General features: G+C 43.1%; 1 protein-coding gene across 1 annotated transcript in view; it reads right to left on the bottom strand.

Moving 5' to 3' along the window:
* The window catches only part of LOC124775199 (glutamate receptor ionotropic, kainate glr-3-like), a 194,334-nt gene that overhangs the window by 62,992 nt on the left and 111,786 nt on the right, over window positions 1-19,556 (bottom strand). The window contains exon 5 of the mRNA XM_047250038.1: window positions 11,816-12,027. Coding sequence (XP_047105994.1) covers window positions 11,816-12,027 — 212 coding nt within the window. The remainder of the gene's footprint in view (window positions 1-11,815; window positions 12,028-19,556) is intronic.

The following is a 19,556-nucleotide window of genomic DNA, read 5'->3' as shown; positions in this document are numbered from 1 at the left end:
GAATTTTTCTTCACCCTGTATAAATACGTATGTAACCTACTAAGGGGAAACGTTGTTACCAAAAACCTAATTATCAAGGAGAGACATCGTTAGCAAAAAAAGTTCTTGATCGATCTACTTCAAATTTTTACATGATAGTCTAATGAGCCTTCAGACAGACGTAGGGTATTTTTTCAAATAACAACGTACAGTTTTCTGTTAAAACGGACTGCGAGAATGAAAGTGGTGTGCTGCGTTGTGATAATATGCGGCTTCGAATTCTTTCTCGCAGTCCTTTTCGACAACGATAGGAGGGCATGTAAACTATTAGACAAATTCCTTCTCCTTATACATATTTTCTAACAAAAATTGTATTTTAATTGTATGTACAACTGTGTCTGTTTTATTTTCATCCTTTCTGTCGGTTTTACAGAAAATAGGCGTGTTCTAGTTATGGGTTATCGACTTAGGATTAGAACACTACCACAAAATCTGAATCGTCCGAAACTTTGCAATATTACCAGTTTGCAGCTAAACTATGAGAAATACTGTCATTGAAGCTGCTATTCTAACAAATGTATCGGCTGGAGAGGTCTCTCTTGTACCCCGGGAATGTTGATAATAATAATAAACAAGCCTCAATTTCAGAGAGGGGGAGGGGGAGGAAATTGAAGTAAACATGGGGGAGGAGGGATGGCCAGAGAGAAGATGGAGAAAGGAGTTTGAGATGTATATACAATTACGATATTTAACAGTGGTGCAGCATTGCCGGGATCGCTAGTTAGGTACAAAATACAGTATCCTCGCCAGCAAATTTTTTTATCGGTCACTCACAAATCGTACGTAACCCATTTCTCATTATCAGCTGGAAGTACTTTCTGAACATATGACACGCGGTAAGATTGCCAGCTGTACGAACATCACTACAGAATTACAAGACGTACATTTAAGTGCTGTATGTTGAAGGCGCTTGACACAGTATCTCGAACTAACAGTTTGCGGTATGAATGCGTTTTCGGGGTTCAAACTGAAACGCTATGGTTACGCTTACAATCAGCGACATCACCACTGGACCGTCCGTTTGTTATCAGTGCCTGAACACAACAGGAATTCAGGAATTATTCATAAAAATGAATCCGTGGGTGTAAGCTCTAATTATGGACACTATTTCATTCACATAATACGGCGTTCCTCTCTGGAATAACTATGAGAACCACGAAAACAGAAGCAGGGCACGTTCCAATAACAAACAACAACGCTTTGACAATTAATCACGGCTGTCACCAAACAAAATCTGACTTTGTGACAATTAATCACAACTGTCATGTGGTCGGAAGATCGGGCGAGAGCGTAAAAGTAAAATCACAACGTATTGTTTATATAGCGGGACGGCTTTTATCTAGACATATTTGTACTAGCGTTGTGCTAAAGAGTCAACACCGTCATACCACACCAGGCTTCGCATTGACTAACACGAAAATTACTCATGCGAGAGTGAAGCGGCTAGAAATGGCATCTCTTTCTTTTCCCACCTGTTGGTATGGTAGGTATTTATTAACGAACAAAACATTATACCTATTGAAATTCAGCTTTAATGCAGGCTGGACTTCATGAGCGAAGAGAAAACACGTTGATGCCGCTGGTTTTTTGCCAATTGTCATCAAATAGTCCCTGATGAAATGCATTATTGTTGGGCGTCCGCATTGGTGGCTTTGTGGGACAGGTACCGAAGCCCTTTATGGCTTTGGAAGTCGACAGTCATTCCCGTCAGAGATTCTCATTTTGCGCATGGCTGTGGGACTTGCGAAGCAAGAGGCACCAAACGCACACTGCTGAAGCGTGCCAAGTTGTGGTTAAACTTGGTGAGATATGATTCACTCCATATAACGTATTTTTCAAGGTGTTTCAGTAACGTATGGTGGACTATTGATTCGACGGTATTTACTCCTATGGATTTCCGTCTCTCCTTTCATTTAAAGAAATTTTAGTCTCGGGAATACACTTAAAAAGACAGGAACGTTCAGGCGCATATAACAGAGTACTCGTAGTTTCAATATCTAGCGCTAGAAAACACTAAAAAGGCACACAAAAGCTACAACACGCTATGAGCTTTGTGGTGTCACCGCCAGACACCACACTTGCTAGGTGGTAGCCTTTAAGTCTGCCGGGGTCCATTAGTATACGCCGGACACGCGTGTCGCCACTGTCAGTGATAGCAGACCGAGCGCCACCACACGGCAGGTCTAGACAGACTTACTAGCACTCGCTCCAGTTGTACAGCCGACGTTGCTAGGAAAGGTTCACAGACAAATACGCTCTCATTTGCCGAGACGATAGTTAGCATAGCCTTCAGCTACGTCATTTGCTACGACCTAGCAAGACGCCGTATTCAATTGATATTTATTATGTGAAGCATGTATCATCAAGAGAGATGTTCTACAATTGTGGATTAAAGTTAAGTATTACATCATCTACGTACTTTATTTGAAATTCTCAAGATATTGTCCTGTTCCAGACCTCACGCCAGTCAGCGTGTAATTAAACGCGTGCGTTTCGGCCTCCTCTAGAAACACAGTGTTGGCTCTTCTGCCAACACTACAATCTTCCCAGTTAGGAAACGAGTATGTAAACAAGTAACTCAAAATATTTTGTGCTTTGTACATCAGTGTTCTCTTGATGCATCTTGTGTTTCTGAATATGGCTCCAGGGAAACTGACACTCAGATCTCTCAAATAGCTCATGTGGAGCGAACGTGAAATTTCAAGTTACAAACTGTCCTAGCAAATAATATAGTCTCCTCAGTTGCTAGGAAATGTGTAAGACGAGAAACACAATCAACTTCAAAAAGAGATCATCACAATAAAAGACGATACGAAATGAAACATAAGTCGATAGTGGAGTAAGACAGAAAAAAGGGTAAACAGAGCTGCATATAAGAAAAACGAACAGGTTTCAGTAGTAGATGATGGCTATTTTTTAGTATACAAAGGCAACCGATAGACCATGACGAAAATGAAATTATGTCGATTACCTTTATAATTTGTCCAATGTCATGCGCAAACCGAGGAATTATTAAAAACTGTACGACACAATGCATGAATAAGACAACAGGTAAACGCTACGCGTAACAGTTGTGAACAAAGCGTAGTTCTGACGGTAGGCTAGTTTCAGTGACGTCGGAGTATTGGAACAACGAGGCTACTGGGGAAGGAAGTTCGTGGTGACACAACAAAGGAAGGAGAGAAAGATGGAGGATTAAAGTTTACTGTCCCGGCGACGATGTGACGTACGAACAGAGTAAGAACTCAAACACGGGAAAGCATTCCTGTTAAAGTACTACAGTATTTTACTTAAGTTATTTAGAAAAACCTTGGAAAACTTAAAACTTCATATATAGAAAGAAGTTTGAAAATGTCCTCCTAGCGAATGGAGCGTCCAGTGTCCAGTTACTGTGGCACATCTCTCCTAATATGAGAGGTAGAAGTTACTAGAAATCCATTCATCGTATTCCACAGGAAAATTCGTAGAGGTGGTAGCAGTGAACACAAGTAAATCTCGACACTGCCTTAAGAATAATCTACCAATATACCACTTAACGATAGTGCCAGATAAATTGAACCCAGTAAACTAGAAAGGAAGCTGGTACTATGACTAAAACTGTTCCTTGTCAGTTACACTAAATGGGATCTGGTTATTATTTCATATTGGTACTTTGGTACTGACATCACGAAATCGGTATTTTCCAAACAAAATAGTTACCAGTATTTGTACATACTGAGCCATGTTAACAGTATTTGTCACGGAGTTAGGCAATAAACACTTCCCATGGAACTAACAGAACTCTACTCAGTTATTGTATATAGACAGCCAAATAAATTGCCTTGAGGCTGGCTAACGAGTACTTTTTTATTTTGAAATTCTCAAATTCTTGCTATATTTTAGATGGGAGCTTGCTAGATATCTTTGTACAGGGGTACATCACTGCTGTTTGAGTTCTAGACAATGAAGTAAAATCAAAACTATTTTTCGCTTCTAGTATTTTGATTGTTTTGATGACAGGCAAGTCCAAACCGTTGTTTTTTTTATTGTCATCGACCTAGACAACCGTCTGTTTGCCAGTGGCTACTGTGTAAACCCAACTTTTTCTGGTTGGCTAAGTGGATAATCAGTGATTTGACGACGCAAGAAGACTTTTACCGGTAACTACTTACCTCTAAAGACCATCTCTAGAACTTTGTTATGCTGTCTATAAGTTGTTTATTTCTTTTCACTGTACACTTCAAAGAACTTGAGTTCTGTCGGTGGTGTCTTTTGATGCGTCTTTAAAATTATGCTTTTCGTGTCGCTAGTCATTACTGTGATTCAGTTTTCGTACTAAACAAGATAATCGTGTGCAATTTCAGTCTGTAGCCAGAGACACGTATGAGTCGAGTTATTTCGTCTTGTCTGCCACGGAATTACTCAATCTACGAAGTGCTCCTTGGTCATTGATATGTTCTGTCAGTTGCTGGATTAACTACCTAATAAGGAGAAGCCTGTGTTCCCCAACAGTGACAATGAAAGTGAAATGGTGGTACTACGTAGAGTTTGCATCTTCTTGATATGGCTGTAATCAGTACAACAAAATCTACAGCGGATTAAACACAGAAGATGGAGTGAATTTGGAGACGTTTGTAGGTGTTTTTGTTGGAGAGCTTGGGGATGCGTCAACGTTTTTGTGAAGAACAAAAGCAAATAAAGCACTGCCCATCAGCTGTTACAAACAATACGTTCCACGTGAAAGTTTGTTAATGGCGGAGCAAATTTTCAGAAATGGGAAAAGGAGTTATGTATGAAGTGTGTAGCACATACACACTCTATCACTGTAACTAATGGACGAGTACAATGTTGTTGGCCTTTGAATGAGTAAGAATAGTAAGTGGTTTGTAGGATACCACTAAACGGTAACAATACCTGGCTTACCAGTGGTCTCACTGCGAAACCACACACAATAGTGTGTTTTTTTTCTGAAAATGCTTATGTTAATTTTACATGTACTTGATTTTACCTTTGTTAAGAAAATAAGAACGTAAGAGCCATACCTCTGGCATCAAGGAGATAGGCAACTGTATCAGCGAGAATATCATCAGCTAGGAGTACGAGTAGGGAAAGAATGGAAGGCGTGTGGCGTAAAAACACGGGGAGCACAGAAGGGTGCCACATGCACCTCCTGTAGTAGGGCAACGTCAACGTCCGCAGGAGTATAGCCAGTTTGTAGCGTATGCAAGTGGTATTGACAACGACGGTGGCTATGAAAGCTACTGTCACCAGGAAGACGGGCGATTCAAACACGAACGAAGCACAGCGTGGGCCCCGTTGGGTCCCAGTGGAAGGGCACATCGCTGTGACAGGAAAGCTCCACCAAGGGATTTCCATTGCTCTTTACACCTACAGAATCTTTATATTCAGCATAGACGTCGTCTGCCAAGGAAACAGACGTCTCGCTGGGCGCCATCAGTCATCTGACTGGTTTGATGCGGCGCGCAACGAATTTCTCTCCTGTGTTAACCTCTTCGTCACAAAGCATTTGCAACCTACGTCCTTGATTATCTGCTGCCTGTATTCCAACATCGGTCTTCCTCTACAGTTTTTGCCCTCTACAGCTAGTCTAGTACCATGGAAGTCATTCCCTGATGTTTTAAAAGATGTCATCCGGTCACTTCTCCTTGTCAGTGTTTTCTACATATTCCTCTCTTCTCCGATTCTGCGCACAACCTCCTCAATCCTTAGTTTCTCAGCCAACTTAATTTTCTACATTCGTCTGTAGTACCACATCTCAAGTGCTTCGATTCCTTTCTGTTCCGGTTTTCCCACAGTCCATGTTTCGCTACCATACAGTGCTAATCCCAAAACGTATTTTCTCAGAAATTTCTTCCTCAGTCCTATGTTTGATACTAGTAGACTTCTCTTGGCCAGGAATGCCTGTTTTGCTTGTGATGATTTGCTTTCTATGTCCTGCCTGCTCCGTCCGTCACTGGTTATTTTGCTACCTAGCTAGCAAAATTTCTTAACTACATCTTTTTCGTGACCATCAATCCTGATGTAAAGACTCTCACTGTTCCCACTTCGGCAACTTCTCATTACTTTCGTCTTTCTTCGATTTCTCAATCCATATTCTGTGCTCATTAAACTGTTCATTTCATTCAAAAAATCTTGCAATACTTCTTCTCTTTCACTGAGGATAGCAATGCCATCAGCAAATCTTATCATAGATATCCTTTCACCTTGAATTTTAACGCCAGTCTTGAAGCTTTCTCCTTTTTCCATAATTACTTCTTCGATACATAGAACGAACAGTAGGGGCGGAGGACAGCATCCCGTCTTACACCATTGTTAATACTAGCACTTTTATCGGGGTCTTCCACTCTTATTTTCCCTATTCGCTTTTGAACATGTTGTTTATAAGCCTTCTCTCACTGTAATGTATCGCCGTTGTCCTCAGAATTCCGTCAGGTGACTTACGGACTATGGATGTAGATGTAGATGTAGATTTTGCTTTCTCGAATGCTTTTTCCAGGTCGACAAATACTGTGAAAGTGCGTTGCTATTTCTTTACTCTCGCTTCCATTATCAACCACAATATCAGAATTTGCTCTCTGGTGCCCTTACCTTTCGTAAATCCAATTTGATCGTCATCTCACACATCCTCAATTTTCTTTTCCTTCCTTCTGTATATTATTCTAGTCAGAAACTTGGATCCATGAACTGTTAAGCTGATTGTGCTTTAATTCTCGCACTTGTCAGCTCTTGCAGTCATCGGACCTGCGTGGGTGATATTATTCCGAAAGCCAGACGGTATATTGCCAGCCTCATACATTATACACACAAATGTGAATAGGCGTTTTGATGCCACTGCCCCTAATGAATTTAGATATTCTGGTCGACTGTTATCGATCCCTTCTGCCTTATTTGATCCGAGTTTCTACAAAGCTCTGTTAAATTCTGATTGTAAAACTGGATCCCCTGTGTCTTCTTAAATCGACTCCAGTTTCTTCTTCTATCACATCAGACGACTCTTTCCTTTCATAGAGGTTTTCAATGTGTTCTTTCCACATATCCGCTCTCTCTCCTCTGCATTTCACAATGGAATTTTGGTTACAATCTACATGCTTTTAATTTCACCAAAGGTTAATTTGACTTTCCTGTGTGCTGAGTCAGTCCTTCCGACTATCATTTTTTTTTTCGATTTCTTCACTTTTTCATGCAGCCATTTCGTCTTGGCTTATCTGCGCTTCCTATTGATTTCATTGCTCAGCGACTTTATTTATGTATTCCTGAGTCTCCTGGAACATTTTTGTATTTTCTTCTTTCATCGATCAGCTAAAGTATTTCTTCTGATGCCCATGGTTTCTGTCCAATTACCTTCTTTGTACCTATGTTTCCAAATTTTGTGATTGCCCTTTTCAGTACATCCACTACTCTTCAACTGTACTGCCTACTGAGCTATTCCTTACTGCTGTATCTATAGTCTTAGAGAATTTCAAGCGTATCTCGTCATCCCTTAGTGCTTCCGTGTCCCACTACTTTGCGTATTGATTCTTCCTGACTAATGTCTTAAACTTCAGCCTACTCTTCATCACTACTATATGGTAATCTGAGTCTATGTTTGCTCCTGGGTACGCCTTACAAACCAGTATCTGATTTCAGAATCTCTGTATGACCATGATTTAATCTAACTCAAATCGTCCCGTGTCACCAGGCCTTTTCCAAGTATAGCTCCTCCTCTTGTGATTCCTGAACAGAGTAATTGCTATTACTAGCTGAAACTTGTTACAGAACTCTATTAGTTTTTCTCCTCTCCCATTCCTTCCCCTACAACATAACTCCAGACCCCCATGACTATTACATTTCCATGTCCATTTACATACTGTATTAGCCTTTCAATATCCTCATACACTTTCTCTATCCCTTCATCTTCAGCTTGCGATGTCGGCATGTATACACGAATTATCGTTGTCGGTGTTGGTTTGCTGTCAATTCTGATAAGGATAACCCAATCACAGAATTGTTCACAGTAACAGACTCCCTCTCACCTACCTTCCTAGTCATAGCGGATCCTACTCCCGTTATACTATTTTCTGCTGCTGTTGATATTACTCCATACTCATCTGACCAGATATCGTCTTCTTTCCATTTCACTTCACTGACCCCTACTATGTCGAGATTGAGCCTTTGCTTTTCCATTTTCAGATTTTTCTAAGTTCCCTACCACATTCAAGCTTCTGACATTCCATGTCCCCACTCGTAGAACTTATCCTTTCTTTGATTATTCACTCTTTTTCTCATTGCCACCTCCCCCTTGGCAGTCCCCTCCCGGAGATCTGAATGGGGACTATTCCGGACTCCTTTGCCAATCGAGATATCATCATGACACTTTTTCAATGACAGGCCATATGTCCTGACATGTGGATGCACACTATGTGTCTGTGAGTTTGAAAATCCTCCACGTTCGGAGGCCAAAACCAGCGTTATCAGCCACGACGGCGGTTATATGGCCGTCACAGTATCGGACCTTCAGATCGTTAACATGGCACCGAACAATGTCTGCGCCCAGCTCTTCATTCCCCAGACTTATATGCACATTGGTACTAAAGACTGAAAAATGATTTCCGAGAACATCTTGTCTCTCGAGACGAATTTCGTCCCGTGTGGACCGTTCCACTTCATACGATTTCCGTGGTTCACGATCCAAAGGAACCCTTGGGATACGAAAACGTCATGATGATCGGTGAATTAGAAAAGGGAGACAAACCGTTATGCGGAAATAAACAAATACGCTCTCTTTCGCAAGCGTTGCAACAGGAGATACGCAAAGAAGGCGTTCTCGCCTCACCACTGCCGAAAGCAGCATCGCTTCGGCTACACGAGCAAGCTTTTCGGCCAGTCACAATACTATATTTCTCGCACATTACCTCCGTGGCGCTCATCTGCATACCATCCTCATTTCTCGCAGCATTTAGCGTGATTCCTACAAGAGGTCGGTCCTAGGGTGAATTCACACTTACGGTATGTCATGAAATGCCGTTATGACGTACAGATGTTACTATTTTATGTATGCTATCCCTTCGTTCATATCTGAGAGAACAGACACCACACACACAATAGAAATAGTACGTAATACGTCAACCTCACAAACACATATATGTTCGATATTATTTAGGCGGCCTGGGTGGCCGAGTGGTTCTAGGCGCTACAGTCTGGAACCACGCGACCGCTACGGTCGCAGGTTCGAATCCTGCCTCGGGCATGGATGTGTGTGATGTCCTTAGGTTAATTAGGTTTAAGTAGTTTTAAGTTGTAGGGGACTGATGCACTCAGAAGTTAAGTCCCATAGTGCTCAGGGCCATTTTTTTTCAATATTATTTAAAAGATATCCTTGTTGTTTACATATACACAGGGTGAGTCACCTAACATTACCGCTGGATATATTTCGTAAACCACATCAAATACTGACGAATCGATTCCACACACCGAACGTGAGGAGAGGGGCTAGTGTACTTGGTTAATACAAACCATAAAAAAATGCACGGAAGTATGTTTTTTAACACAAACCTTCGTTTTTTTAAATGGAACCCCGTTAGTTTTGTTAGCACATCTGAACATATAAACAAATACGTAATCAGTGCCGTTTGTTGCATTGTAAAATGTTAATTACATTCGGAGATATTATAACCTAAGGTTGACGCTTGAGTACCACTCCTCCGCTGTTCGATCGTGTGCATCGCAGAGCACCGAATTACGTAGGCATCCAAAGGGAACGGTGATGGACCTTAGGTACAGAAGAGACTGGAGCAGCACATTACGTCCACATGGTAATACCTTTTTATTGGTCTCTTTCACTGACGCACATGTACATTACCATGAGGGGTGAGCTAAACGTACACACGTGGTTTCCGTTTTCAATTACGAAGTGGAATAGAGTGTGTCCCACTGGAAACGCGTCGAGGTATGTGATATCAGCATGATGGTGCACCTGCACATTCCGCAATTAACACCAGGCTGACCCTTGACAGGATGTTCGACGGGCGTTTCATAGGACGTGGAGGACCCATAAATTGGCCAGCCCGTTCTCCTGATCTTACACCTCTGGACTTCTTTCAGTGGGGTACGTTAAAGGAAAATGTGTACCGTGATGTGCCTATAACCCCAGAGGATATGAAACAACGTATTTTGGCAGCCTGCGGCGACAGTACACTAGATGTACTGCGGCGTGTACGACATTCATTACGCCAGAGATTGCAATTGTGAGCAGCAAATGATGGCCACCACATTGACCATCTATTGGCCTGACATGTCGGGACACACTCTATTCCACTCCGTATATGAAAACGGAAACCACATGTGTACGTGTACCTCACCCCTCATGGTAATGTACATGTGCCTCAGTGAAAAAGACCAAAAAAAAGTGTTAGCATGTGGACGTAATGTGCTGTTCCAGTCTCTTCTGTACCTAAGGTCCATCACCGTTCCCTTTGGATCCCTACGTAATTCGGTGCTCTCCGATACACACGATTGAACAGCGGAGGAGTGGTACTCAAGCGTCAACTTTAGGTTACAATATCTCCGGATGTAATTAACATTTTACAATGCAACAAACGGCACTGGTTACGTATTTGTTTATATGTTCAGATGTGCTAACAAAACTAACGGGGTACCATTTAAAAAAACGCAGGTTTTTGTTAAAAAACATACTTCCGTGCAATTTTTTATGGTTTGCATTAACCAATTACACTAGCCCCTCTCCTCACGTTCGGTCTGTAGAATCGATTCGTCAGTATTTGATGTGGTTTACGAAATATATCCAGCGGTAACGTTAGGTGACTCACCCTGCATATGTACACATATACGTATCATTCATTTACACTGCATTCGTGAACCACAATCATTTTCAAAGCAAGGGTTTCTCTGGGAACTGCTAAAAATCAGAAAGCTCTCACTTTGACACAATGAACAATGCAGTACTTCACAAACCTCTTACTTCACTGCACAGTAATTCGCGTTCGGGCATTAGGCACCTTCAGTGGGGGAGCGACAATAGTGTGTATTCGTCCATAAATGCTGTTACGTTCATAGGCTTTCTGTTTTTCTTTACTGCACTTCGGTTCCCCCTCCCACGAGGGAGCCGGTTCGCAGCAGCGGAATAGGCAGCTCTACAGCCAGCAGAAAAGTTGATAAACGTAATGAGAATATAAACAAACAATAAAAACCGTCGATAAAACGGTGACATTGTAAAAAAAACTGTAAAATGGCGGAAAGTTGTGGAATTTAAAACATAAAAACACGTCGTTAACGATGCGGCTGAATACACCCAGTAAGCAGACAGGCACAACTAAAAAAACACGGCGACAGTCTGGTTTCTGTTCGCACGAGATAAAAAACACAGTTAGTGACAGTTGGTGGCTGTTGGTAACACTGACAAGGGACGCATAACACTGAACAGTCACTTCAAACAGCACTATAGAGGCGACACAGTGGCAGATGGGGCTGGGGGGGGGGGGGGGACCCGGACCGATGAGGGGCAAAAAAGGGGGGGGGGAGGATCCGATGGAGGGAGAGGACATAGAAGAAAGGGGAGGGGCAGGGCGGAAGCAGAAAGGGTTGGGGAAAGCAAAGCAAAGGGACGCGGGGGAGACAAGCGGTCATAATTTCGTACCACCAGAACTCTGGCCCACATTTTCGTGTAGGATCATTAGCAGGGGCTGGCATCTTGAAATCGCGGTTTCTTTCTCGTTAAAATATGACGTCAAGTTGGAGATGTTTCCTCGTTGGACAGCACACAGCAGACACCCGCGTTTACCTGACGGCAGCCGCTCCATGGGGAAGGCCAGGTTCCGCGTTGTGGTCCTGGCGTGCAGATCACCCTCCTTCATCACCCGGAAACGCCGGCAGAGGTCTCTGAAGATGTCTTCGGTTCGCTCTCGCAATGAATTGAGCCACGCAATATGCGTCTCTGCCCACTCCAGGCCGCTGTGGTGCAGGTCAGACACGGTGTCAATAGGAGGGTCATACCTGCAGCAGTGTTACACAGCACAAATGAAGTTGAACAACTGATACCACCACCGTTAGTATAAAAAGTAACAGTTTTTGGAAATACTGATATCTGAATTTTGTGTGCGCCGAATCTGATACCATTGATGCATTTACAGTGCTCAACAGCATAGTCTTCAACACCCTTACTGGATACCAAGACACACAAATCTTAGTTTAAAGGATGACTGTTCTCACGAACGGAAATGATATGACGCTTCATTAGGAACGTTTATTAGCAGTTTTCCTCAGAACGCTGTGCAATATTGGCACACATATGTGGTCTGTCACTGATAAAATCAATAGGCCAGTAACATTGTCAAGTATTAAAAACCAGAATTCGTTTGGAAAAATTCGAGAGAATTCCGTAATAAAAAAGAAATCTGTTCCGTAATTCTAGAACAACATCTCCCTAACACATTGTGGTTGTTGCTGTTTTCAGCCTGTAATGGTACTTGAATTACGTAACCATTACGGCACCTCAACTCAACCTCTCGATACCAGCATCATTCTATTGGGTTTCTGTAGAATAGTTAACACATTTCTGAGACAACATTCAGATCTGATTTCATTAATGTAGAGATACTTTGATACCTCGATATGTTTATGTTGCAATGATATTATTCTGATGTGTATTATTTCTTTTGTCACTATGATCTTTGACGTACTTGTAACTCTGATTTTTGGGGACCTTGAGAAAGTTAAGTCTTGGACGTCATGTCGGAAAGACGCATATTGTAGCCAGTATATAAAATGCGAAGTTTAACAGCGAGGAAGATGTTTTCAAGTATGTTTTGTATTGTGAAGTGATGTTTTGTGTGTTACGTGATATTGCAACAAAAGTAATAAAAAGGAGCGCTGATTAATTTTTTACATCACCGTTGTGCTAACTTTGAAAGGTTTAATCTTCAAGAATGGTTTGTGAAGCGCATCTACAAAACTTTTGAATATAGCAGAATAAAACCTAGGCCTCTTTGCATCCGAGCTTGGAAACATCACCACCAAGATTTTCGACGATTGAGCCATGATTTTACAACGGAACCAGCGTGGGAAACACGAAAAGATGAGTGCCTACTTTATTCATTATTACATGAAATGACTTAATTAACTGTGCTCTAATGACACCTGCCACTTAATAACTTTGTTGTTGCCCGAAAATGCAGTATTTAGCAGCGTGAGCAACACCATAATCATTGTTAAAATTTTGACCTTTGTTGTGGTAGGGTTGTTAGAAGCCCCAAGAACGGTTTACTGTGGTGCTCCACACTAATCTACACTCCTGGAAATGGAAAAAAGAACACATTGACACCAGTGTGTCAGACCCACCATACTTGCTCCGGACACTGCGAGAGGGCTGTACAAGCAATGATCACACGCACGGCACAGCGGACACACCAGGAACCGCGGTGTTGGCCGTCGAATGGCGCTAGCTGCGCAGCATTTGTGCACCGCCGCCGTCAGTGTCAGCCAGTTTGCCGTGGCATACGGAGCTCCATCGCAGTCTTTAACACTGGTAGCATGCCGTGACAGCGTGAACGTGAACCGTATGTGCAGTTGACGGACTTTGAGCGAGGGCGTATAGTGGGCATGCGGGAGGCCGGGTGGACGTACCGCCGAATTGCTCAACACGTGGGGCGTGAGGTCTCCACAGAACATCGATGATGTCGCCAGTGGTCGGCGGAAGGTGCACGTGCCCGTCGACCTGGGACCGGACCGCAGCGACGCACGGATGCACGCCAAGACCGTAGGATCCTACGCAGTGCCGTAGGGGACCGCACCGCCACTTCCCAGCAAATTAGGGACACTGTTGCTCCTGGGGTATCGGCGAGGACCATTCGCAACCGTCTCCATGAAGCTGGGCTACGGTCCCGCACACCGTTAGGCCGTCTTCCGCTCACGCTCCAACATCGTGCAGCCCTCCTCCAGTGGTGTCGCGACAGGCGTGAATGGAGGGACGAATGGAGACGTGTCGTCTTCAGCGATGAGAGTCGCTTCTGCCTTGGTGCCAATGATGGTCGTATGCGTGTTTGGCGCCGTGCAGGTGAGCGCCACAATCAGGACTGCATACGACCGAGGCACACAGGGCCAACACCCGGCATCATGGTGTAGGGAGCGATCTCCTACACTGGCCGTACACCACTGGTGATCGTCGAGGGGACACTGAATAGTGCCCGGTACATCCAAACCGTCATCGAACCCATCGTTCTACCATTCCTAGACCGGCAAGGGAACTTGCTGTTCCAACAGGACAATGCACGTCCGCATGTATCCCGTGCCACCCAACGTGCTCTAGAAGGTGTAAGTCAACTACCCTGGCCAGCAAGATCTCCGGATCTGTCCCCCATTGAGCATGTTTGGGACTGGATGAAGCGTCGTCTCACGCGGTCTGCACGTCCAGCACGAACGCTGGTCCAACTGAGGCGCCAGGTGGAAATGGCATGGCAAGCCGTTCCACAGGACTACATCCAGCATCTCTACGATCGTCTCCATGGGAGAATAGCAGCCTGCATTGCTGCGAAAGGTGGATATACACTGTACTAGTGCCGACATTGTGCATGCTCTGTAGCCTGTGTCTATGCCTGTGGTTCTGTCAGTGTGATCATGTGATGTATCTGACCCCAGGAATGTGTGAATAAAGTTTCCCCTTCCTGGGACAATGAATTCACGGTGTTCTTATTTAAATTTCCAGGAGTGTATTACGTGCAGAACTCCTGCAACGTACGTCCATTTGAATATGCTTAGATCTCAACAACATTTACCCCCCCCCCCCTCCCCCGAGCCCTAACGTCTATAGTCCAATTGACGACTCATTGATGCCACAGGATGTTATACCAAAGAATCCCTTCTTTTCGTCAGGTTTGTCACAAATACCTTTATTTCCCAATTCCGTCTATTACCACTCTTTCATTATTTAATGTGTCTATCTGATGTACGGAGTTCTTTTGACGCACCAGGTATCAAAAGTTTATATTTTTTTCATCTCTCAACTGTTTTTTGTGAACTTTCACTTCCGTTCAAGGCGACACAGCAGGTAATTGCTATTATAAAAGACTTCCTAACACTAACATTTACGTATTCGTGTGAATAAAATTCTTTCTCTGAAATGCCAGTCTTCATTTTATACCCTCTCTATTCTTAAGATATTTTGCTACACGAATACCAAAACTCATCTAATACATGCAGTGTCTCACTTTTTAATCTCGCTTGCTTAACGTTGCCTCATTTAATTTGATTAAATTCGATTATACTTGTTTTACTTTTGTTGATTTTCGTCTTGTAACTTGGTATAAAAAAGATATCCGCCCCATCAAATGATATTCCATTTCATTTAGCGCCCCTGACGGAATTACAATGACAATTCTTGAAGTTTTTATATGTCCATCCTTTCGGTTGGAGGTTAGAGGGACATCGGCCGTTGACTTATGCAATAAAATGGAACACTTATAGCCGTCCTTACAATGTTATTTATTATATGGCTATCAGTTTCGGTGCTTCAATAGACCATCTTCAGGTCTTACCAGAAGCTGAGTGGGTTAAGTGCAATCGTATACACGTTTCCATCAGTGGCCAACATCTATGAACTGGTTTTGGTAGACCACGTCTAACAACGATGTTGTGTGTCAAACCATCTACTGCCCAAAATTTTTATTTCTTCTCCACGAAATTTTATTCCGTTTCCAGATTTTTCCCTTGGATTCCTTCACAGGCTATACAGTGTACAGACTGATTTATATCGTGCATACCTTACAATCCTGTCCCACTGCCTCCACTGCCTCATCAACTACTACTTCCCCTTCGCGTCATTTGATTTTTATAACTGCAGTGTGTTTGCTGTACAAATTGTTGATAACTTTCCGATCCCCGTGTTTTACCCCTGCCACCTTCAGAATTTCAAAAAGTGTATTCGAGGCAACATTATGCAAATTTTCTGAGCATATAAATGTTATAAATGTAAGTAAGCCACTCTTCAGCACATCTTCTAAGTTAAGCTAGTTAGTTAGTTACATATTCCATGTAATATTTGAACGATTCATTTATGGAAATGAGTCACATTACACGATATGTATACATTATCAGTGTTAACATTAACGAACACATTAATCTGCTCTACGTCTACATCCACATCTACATGATTACTCTGCTATTCACAATAAAATGCCTGGCAGAGGGTTCAATGAACCACCTTCAAGCTGTCTCTCTACCGTTCTACTTTCGAACGGCGCGCAGGAAAAAGAGAACACTTAAATTTTTCTGTGCGAGCCCTGATTTCTCTTATTTTATCGTGATGTTCATTTCTCCCTATGTAGGTTGGAGCCAATAAATGTTTTCGCAACCGGAGGAGATAACCAGTGATTGGAATGTTACGAGAAGATGCCGTCGCAACTAAAAACGCCATTGTTATAATGACTGCCACTCTAATTCACATATCGTGTCTGTGGCACTATCTCCCTTCTTCGCGATAATACAAAACGAGCTGCCCTTTTTTGTACTTTTTTCGGTGTCATCCGTCAGTCCCATGTGATGCGGATCCCACACCGCACAGAAATACCCCAGAATATGCCAACAAGCGTAGTGTAAGCAGTCTCTTTAGTACACCTGTAGCACCTTCTAAAGTGTTCTGCCAATGAATCGAACACTTTGGTTTGCTCTTCCCACAACATGATCTATGTGATCGTTCCAATTTAGGGTATTTTTAATCGTTATCCCTAAGTATTTAATTGAATTTACAGCCCTCAGATTTGTGTGACTTATCGCGTTATCGAAATTTTGCTGATTTCTTTTAATACTCTTGTGAATAACTTCACTCTTTTCTTTATTCAGAGTCAATTGCCACTTTTCGCACCATACTTATATGTTATATAAATCATTTTGCAATTCGTTCTGGTCATCTGATGACTTTACAAGACGGTGAATGACAGCTTCATCTGCAAACAATCTAATACGGCTACTCAGATTGTCTCCTATGTCGTTAATATATATCAGGAACAATAGAGGGCCTATAACACTTCCTTGCAGAACGCCGGATATTATTTCTGTTAGGACCACTCCCGCAACTGCACTTAAGAACTAGCACAAAAAAGAAAAAGAAAACTGTGACAGTTTTAATTTAATGTTTTTCTGCAAAAGATCGAAGATTTTGTTGCCTTCATACTGAAATCCTTTGTGAGCCACTGACGGTTTTAATAATGGATAATAGAAATTATCTCTTCTGTTGCTGCGCTGATCTGCAGTCAAGACTGAAAAGAACCTTTACAGGACTGTCTTGAATTAAATTCTTTAACCTTTTTCTGGCGCTTCCAAGTTCAGCCCTCCAAAACTGCAGAAATGATCGATCTAGAGTAGGGTGCGATGATTCCGACACCTATTCCCAACACGCAAACATGGCAGCAGTAAATGTGCCAGTCCTCCGTCCACAATTTCCATACAGACTCTCTGCGACTTAAGGCACAATGACAAGAGTACTTCACCATTTGTCTGTAGACAAATAAGTCCCTCGATGGCTTGCTGATTCTCCATTCAAGTTTCCACGACACAGGTTGTAATTTTTACGCCGTAGATCACTTACGACAACTTCCAGCGCCTGCAACCAAGGACAAGTGTGAAGTCAGAAACCATTCCGTGGCTGGGAGAGATGTGGACTTTGCGGTTTTCTTTAGATACGCAAGGGACAGGCTGGCGAATGTCCTCCCTCCACTTAAGATTGGACGCCTTGCGAAGAACCTGTCGGACAAAGTGAAATGTGCAGGTAACCGTGGACTTCTACGGGAACTAATGTAGAGCATAGACAGAAATGTGGCAGGAATACGAACCTAGAGAAAAACTTCTGGGTGACAACAGCCATTTTCGCCTGCCTTAAAAAGTGAAACACTTGTCGGTAACTGAAGGACCCATGCAGGCACTGGCCAACACTGTACACACAAAGAGCCAAGAATTCACCCAGGAGCGCATGTGAAACTAAAGAAAGAGGTCAGCCTGCTTAAAAATTGTTTTCTGGACAGTAAGATGGATGCTTATAAATTATGCAGGCCAAAGCACATACATGAGACCGTCGAAGCCACACACAGAGACAGCCCTTACAAAGAAGCGTTGTGTGGCTGCCTTCACAGCAACAAAGGAATGCTGAAAAACATCTGTACTATGTGTGACCAGAGCTGGGAACAGCCTTGACATTGAAAACGTAAAAAAATACGCCGTTTCTCCAGTCACACAATATAACACGCAAAATAGAACATTTTCCCCCTATACTGTGGGGCGTGGTCAACAAACGGCGAGTACTCATTGAGTGGCAATGCAAATGTAATCAGCGAAGACAACTCTGTTAGCTAAGCAGAATGGGGAGATTGGAAGAAGGGGTCAGTGAGAAATGGTAGAAGCAACTGGCCGTAGAGACCCTTCCATCCTTCGCCTAATTATACTTTGGATCTGACCCTTACTCCCATCCAACGTTCATCATCACTTTTTGATTCTTATCCTGATTTATATTTAATGGACGAATGCTTACGGTCCATTGTTTGAGACTGAAGCACTCGAGTGACGATTGCAATTCTTTGCCTGACATCCGCCTCCCGGAACCATGATAAAACTTATTCTGCTACGGCAACACAAGACGGGATCGAGCGGTCGGCCGGCGCTCAGAGAAAAGGGATAATGGCCTGCGTGTTCACCTTAAAGTAAAACCGGCTATATCGTTGGAAAGAGCCCCAGAATAAGCATTTTTTGACGGATCTAGTGCGAAGTTTCAGAGTTCTCACAGCTCGACAGTAAATGCCTGATGTAGATGCTATATATTTCTAATGTGGTCGGCTTAAACGGAGCGCCATTCTGCCGTTTGTAAGAGTAACGCTTATTGACGAACTATTTCTGACGAAATGAACCGTTGGAGTGAGGGAAGAACAGCAGATGATACACCCATTCGCTTTTTGAGTGGAGAGGGGTGGTTTCGTTGATGTTCATGAAACGGGAACACATAGCACGAGCGATTGCGCTCGTGCGTGTACGTAGAGAGCGAGGAGCAAAGTCTCTCTCAGTACTGCACTGACGGAGCACCTCTGTCGCTAGCGAATCGGAGTGATACTCTATACAGAGTCACTCGTGATTAAGCGTTTGTTCACTGTGTTGACCGCGACACTTTAAGTGCGGTGTGAACACAGACAGAGTATTAGTTAGCGCCTGAGAACGAACATTGAGTGGCATCGCGGTGGACTGGTTATCCGTCTGGTTAGACTAGGGGCTGGTAGGAGTCCTTGACTTAATCAAAACCTAGTGAGAGTTCGGCTGGCGAAGGTCAAACCAGACAGAAAGAGATAGTTTTGTCATTTTTCAGCTGCGAACGACGCAGGCAGCAGTCATCGCAGCTCACGGTATTGTGCACCACAGTGTAGGCGCGCCCCATTTTTCCTTCATTAGAAGTAACATAGTTCATTCACGTCACTCCATTACATTTCTCACGTGACAGCCTCGACCGTACTTAGAAAAATTCAGTCGGATAATTATTCAAGTTGAGTAGGCGC

Source organism: Schistocerca piceifrons, chromosome 2 (assembly GCF_021461385.2).
Source record: "Schistocerca piceifrons isolate TAMUIC-IGC-003096 chromosome 2, iqSchPice1.1, whole genome shotgun sequence".
NCBI lineage: Eukaryota > Metazoa > Arthropoda > Insecta > Orthoptera > Acrididae > Schistocerca > Schistocerca piceifrons.
Note: the sequence above shows the minus strand (reverse complement) of the source record. Positions and strands in the feature narration are given on the sequence as shown.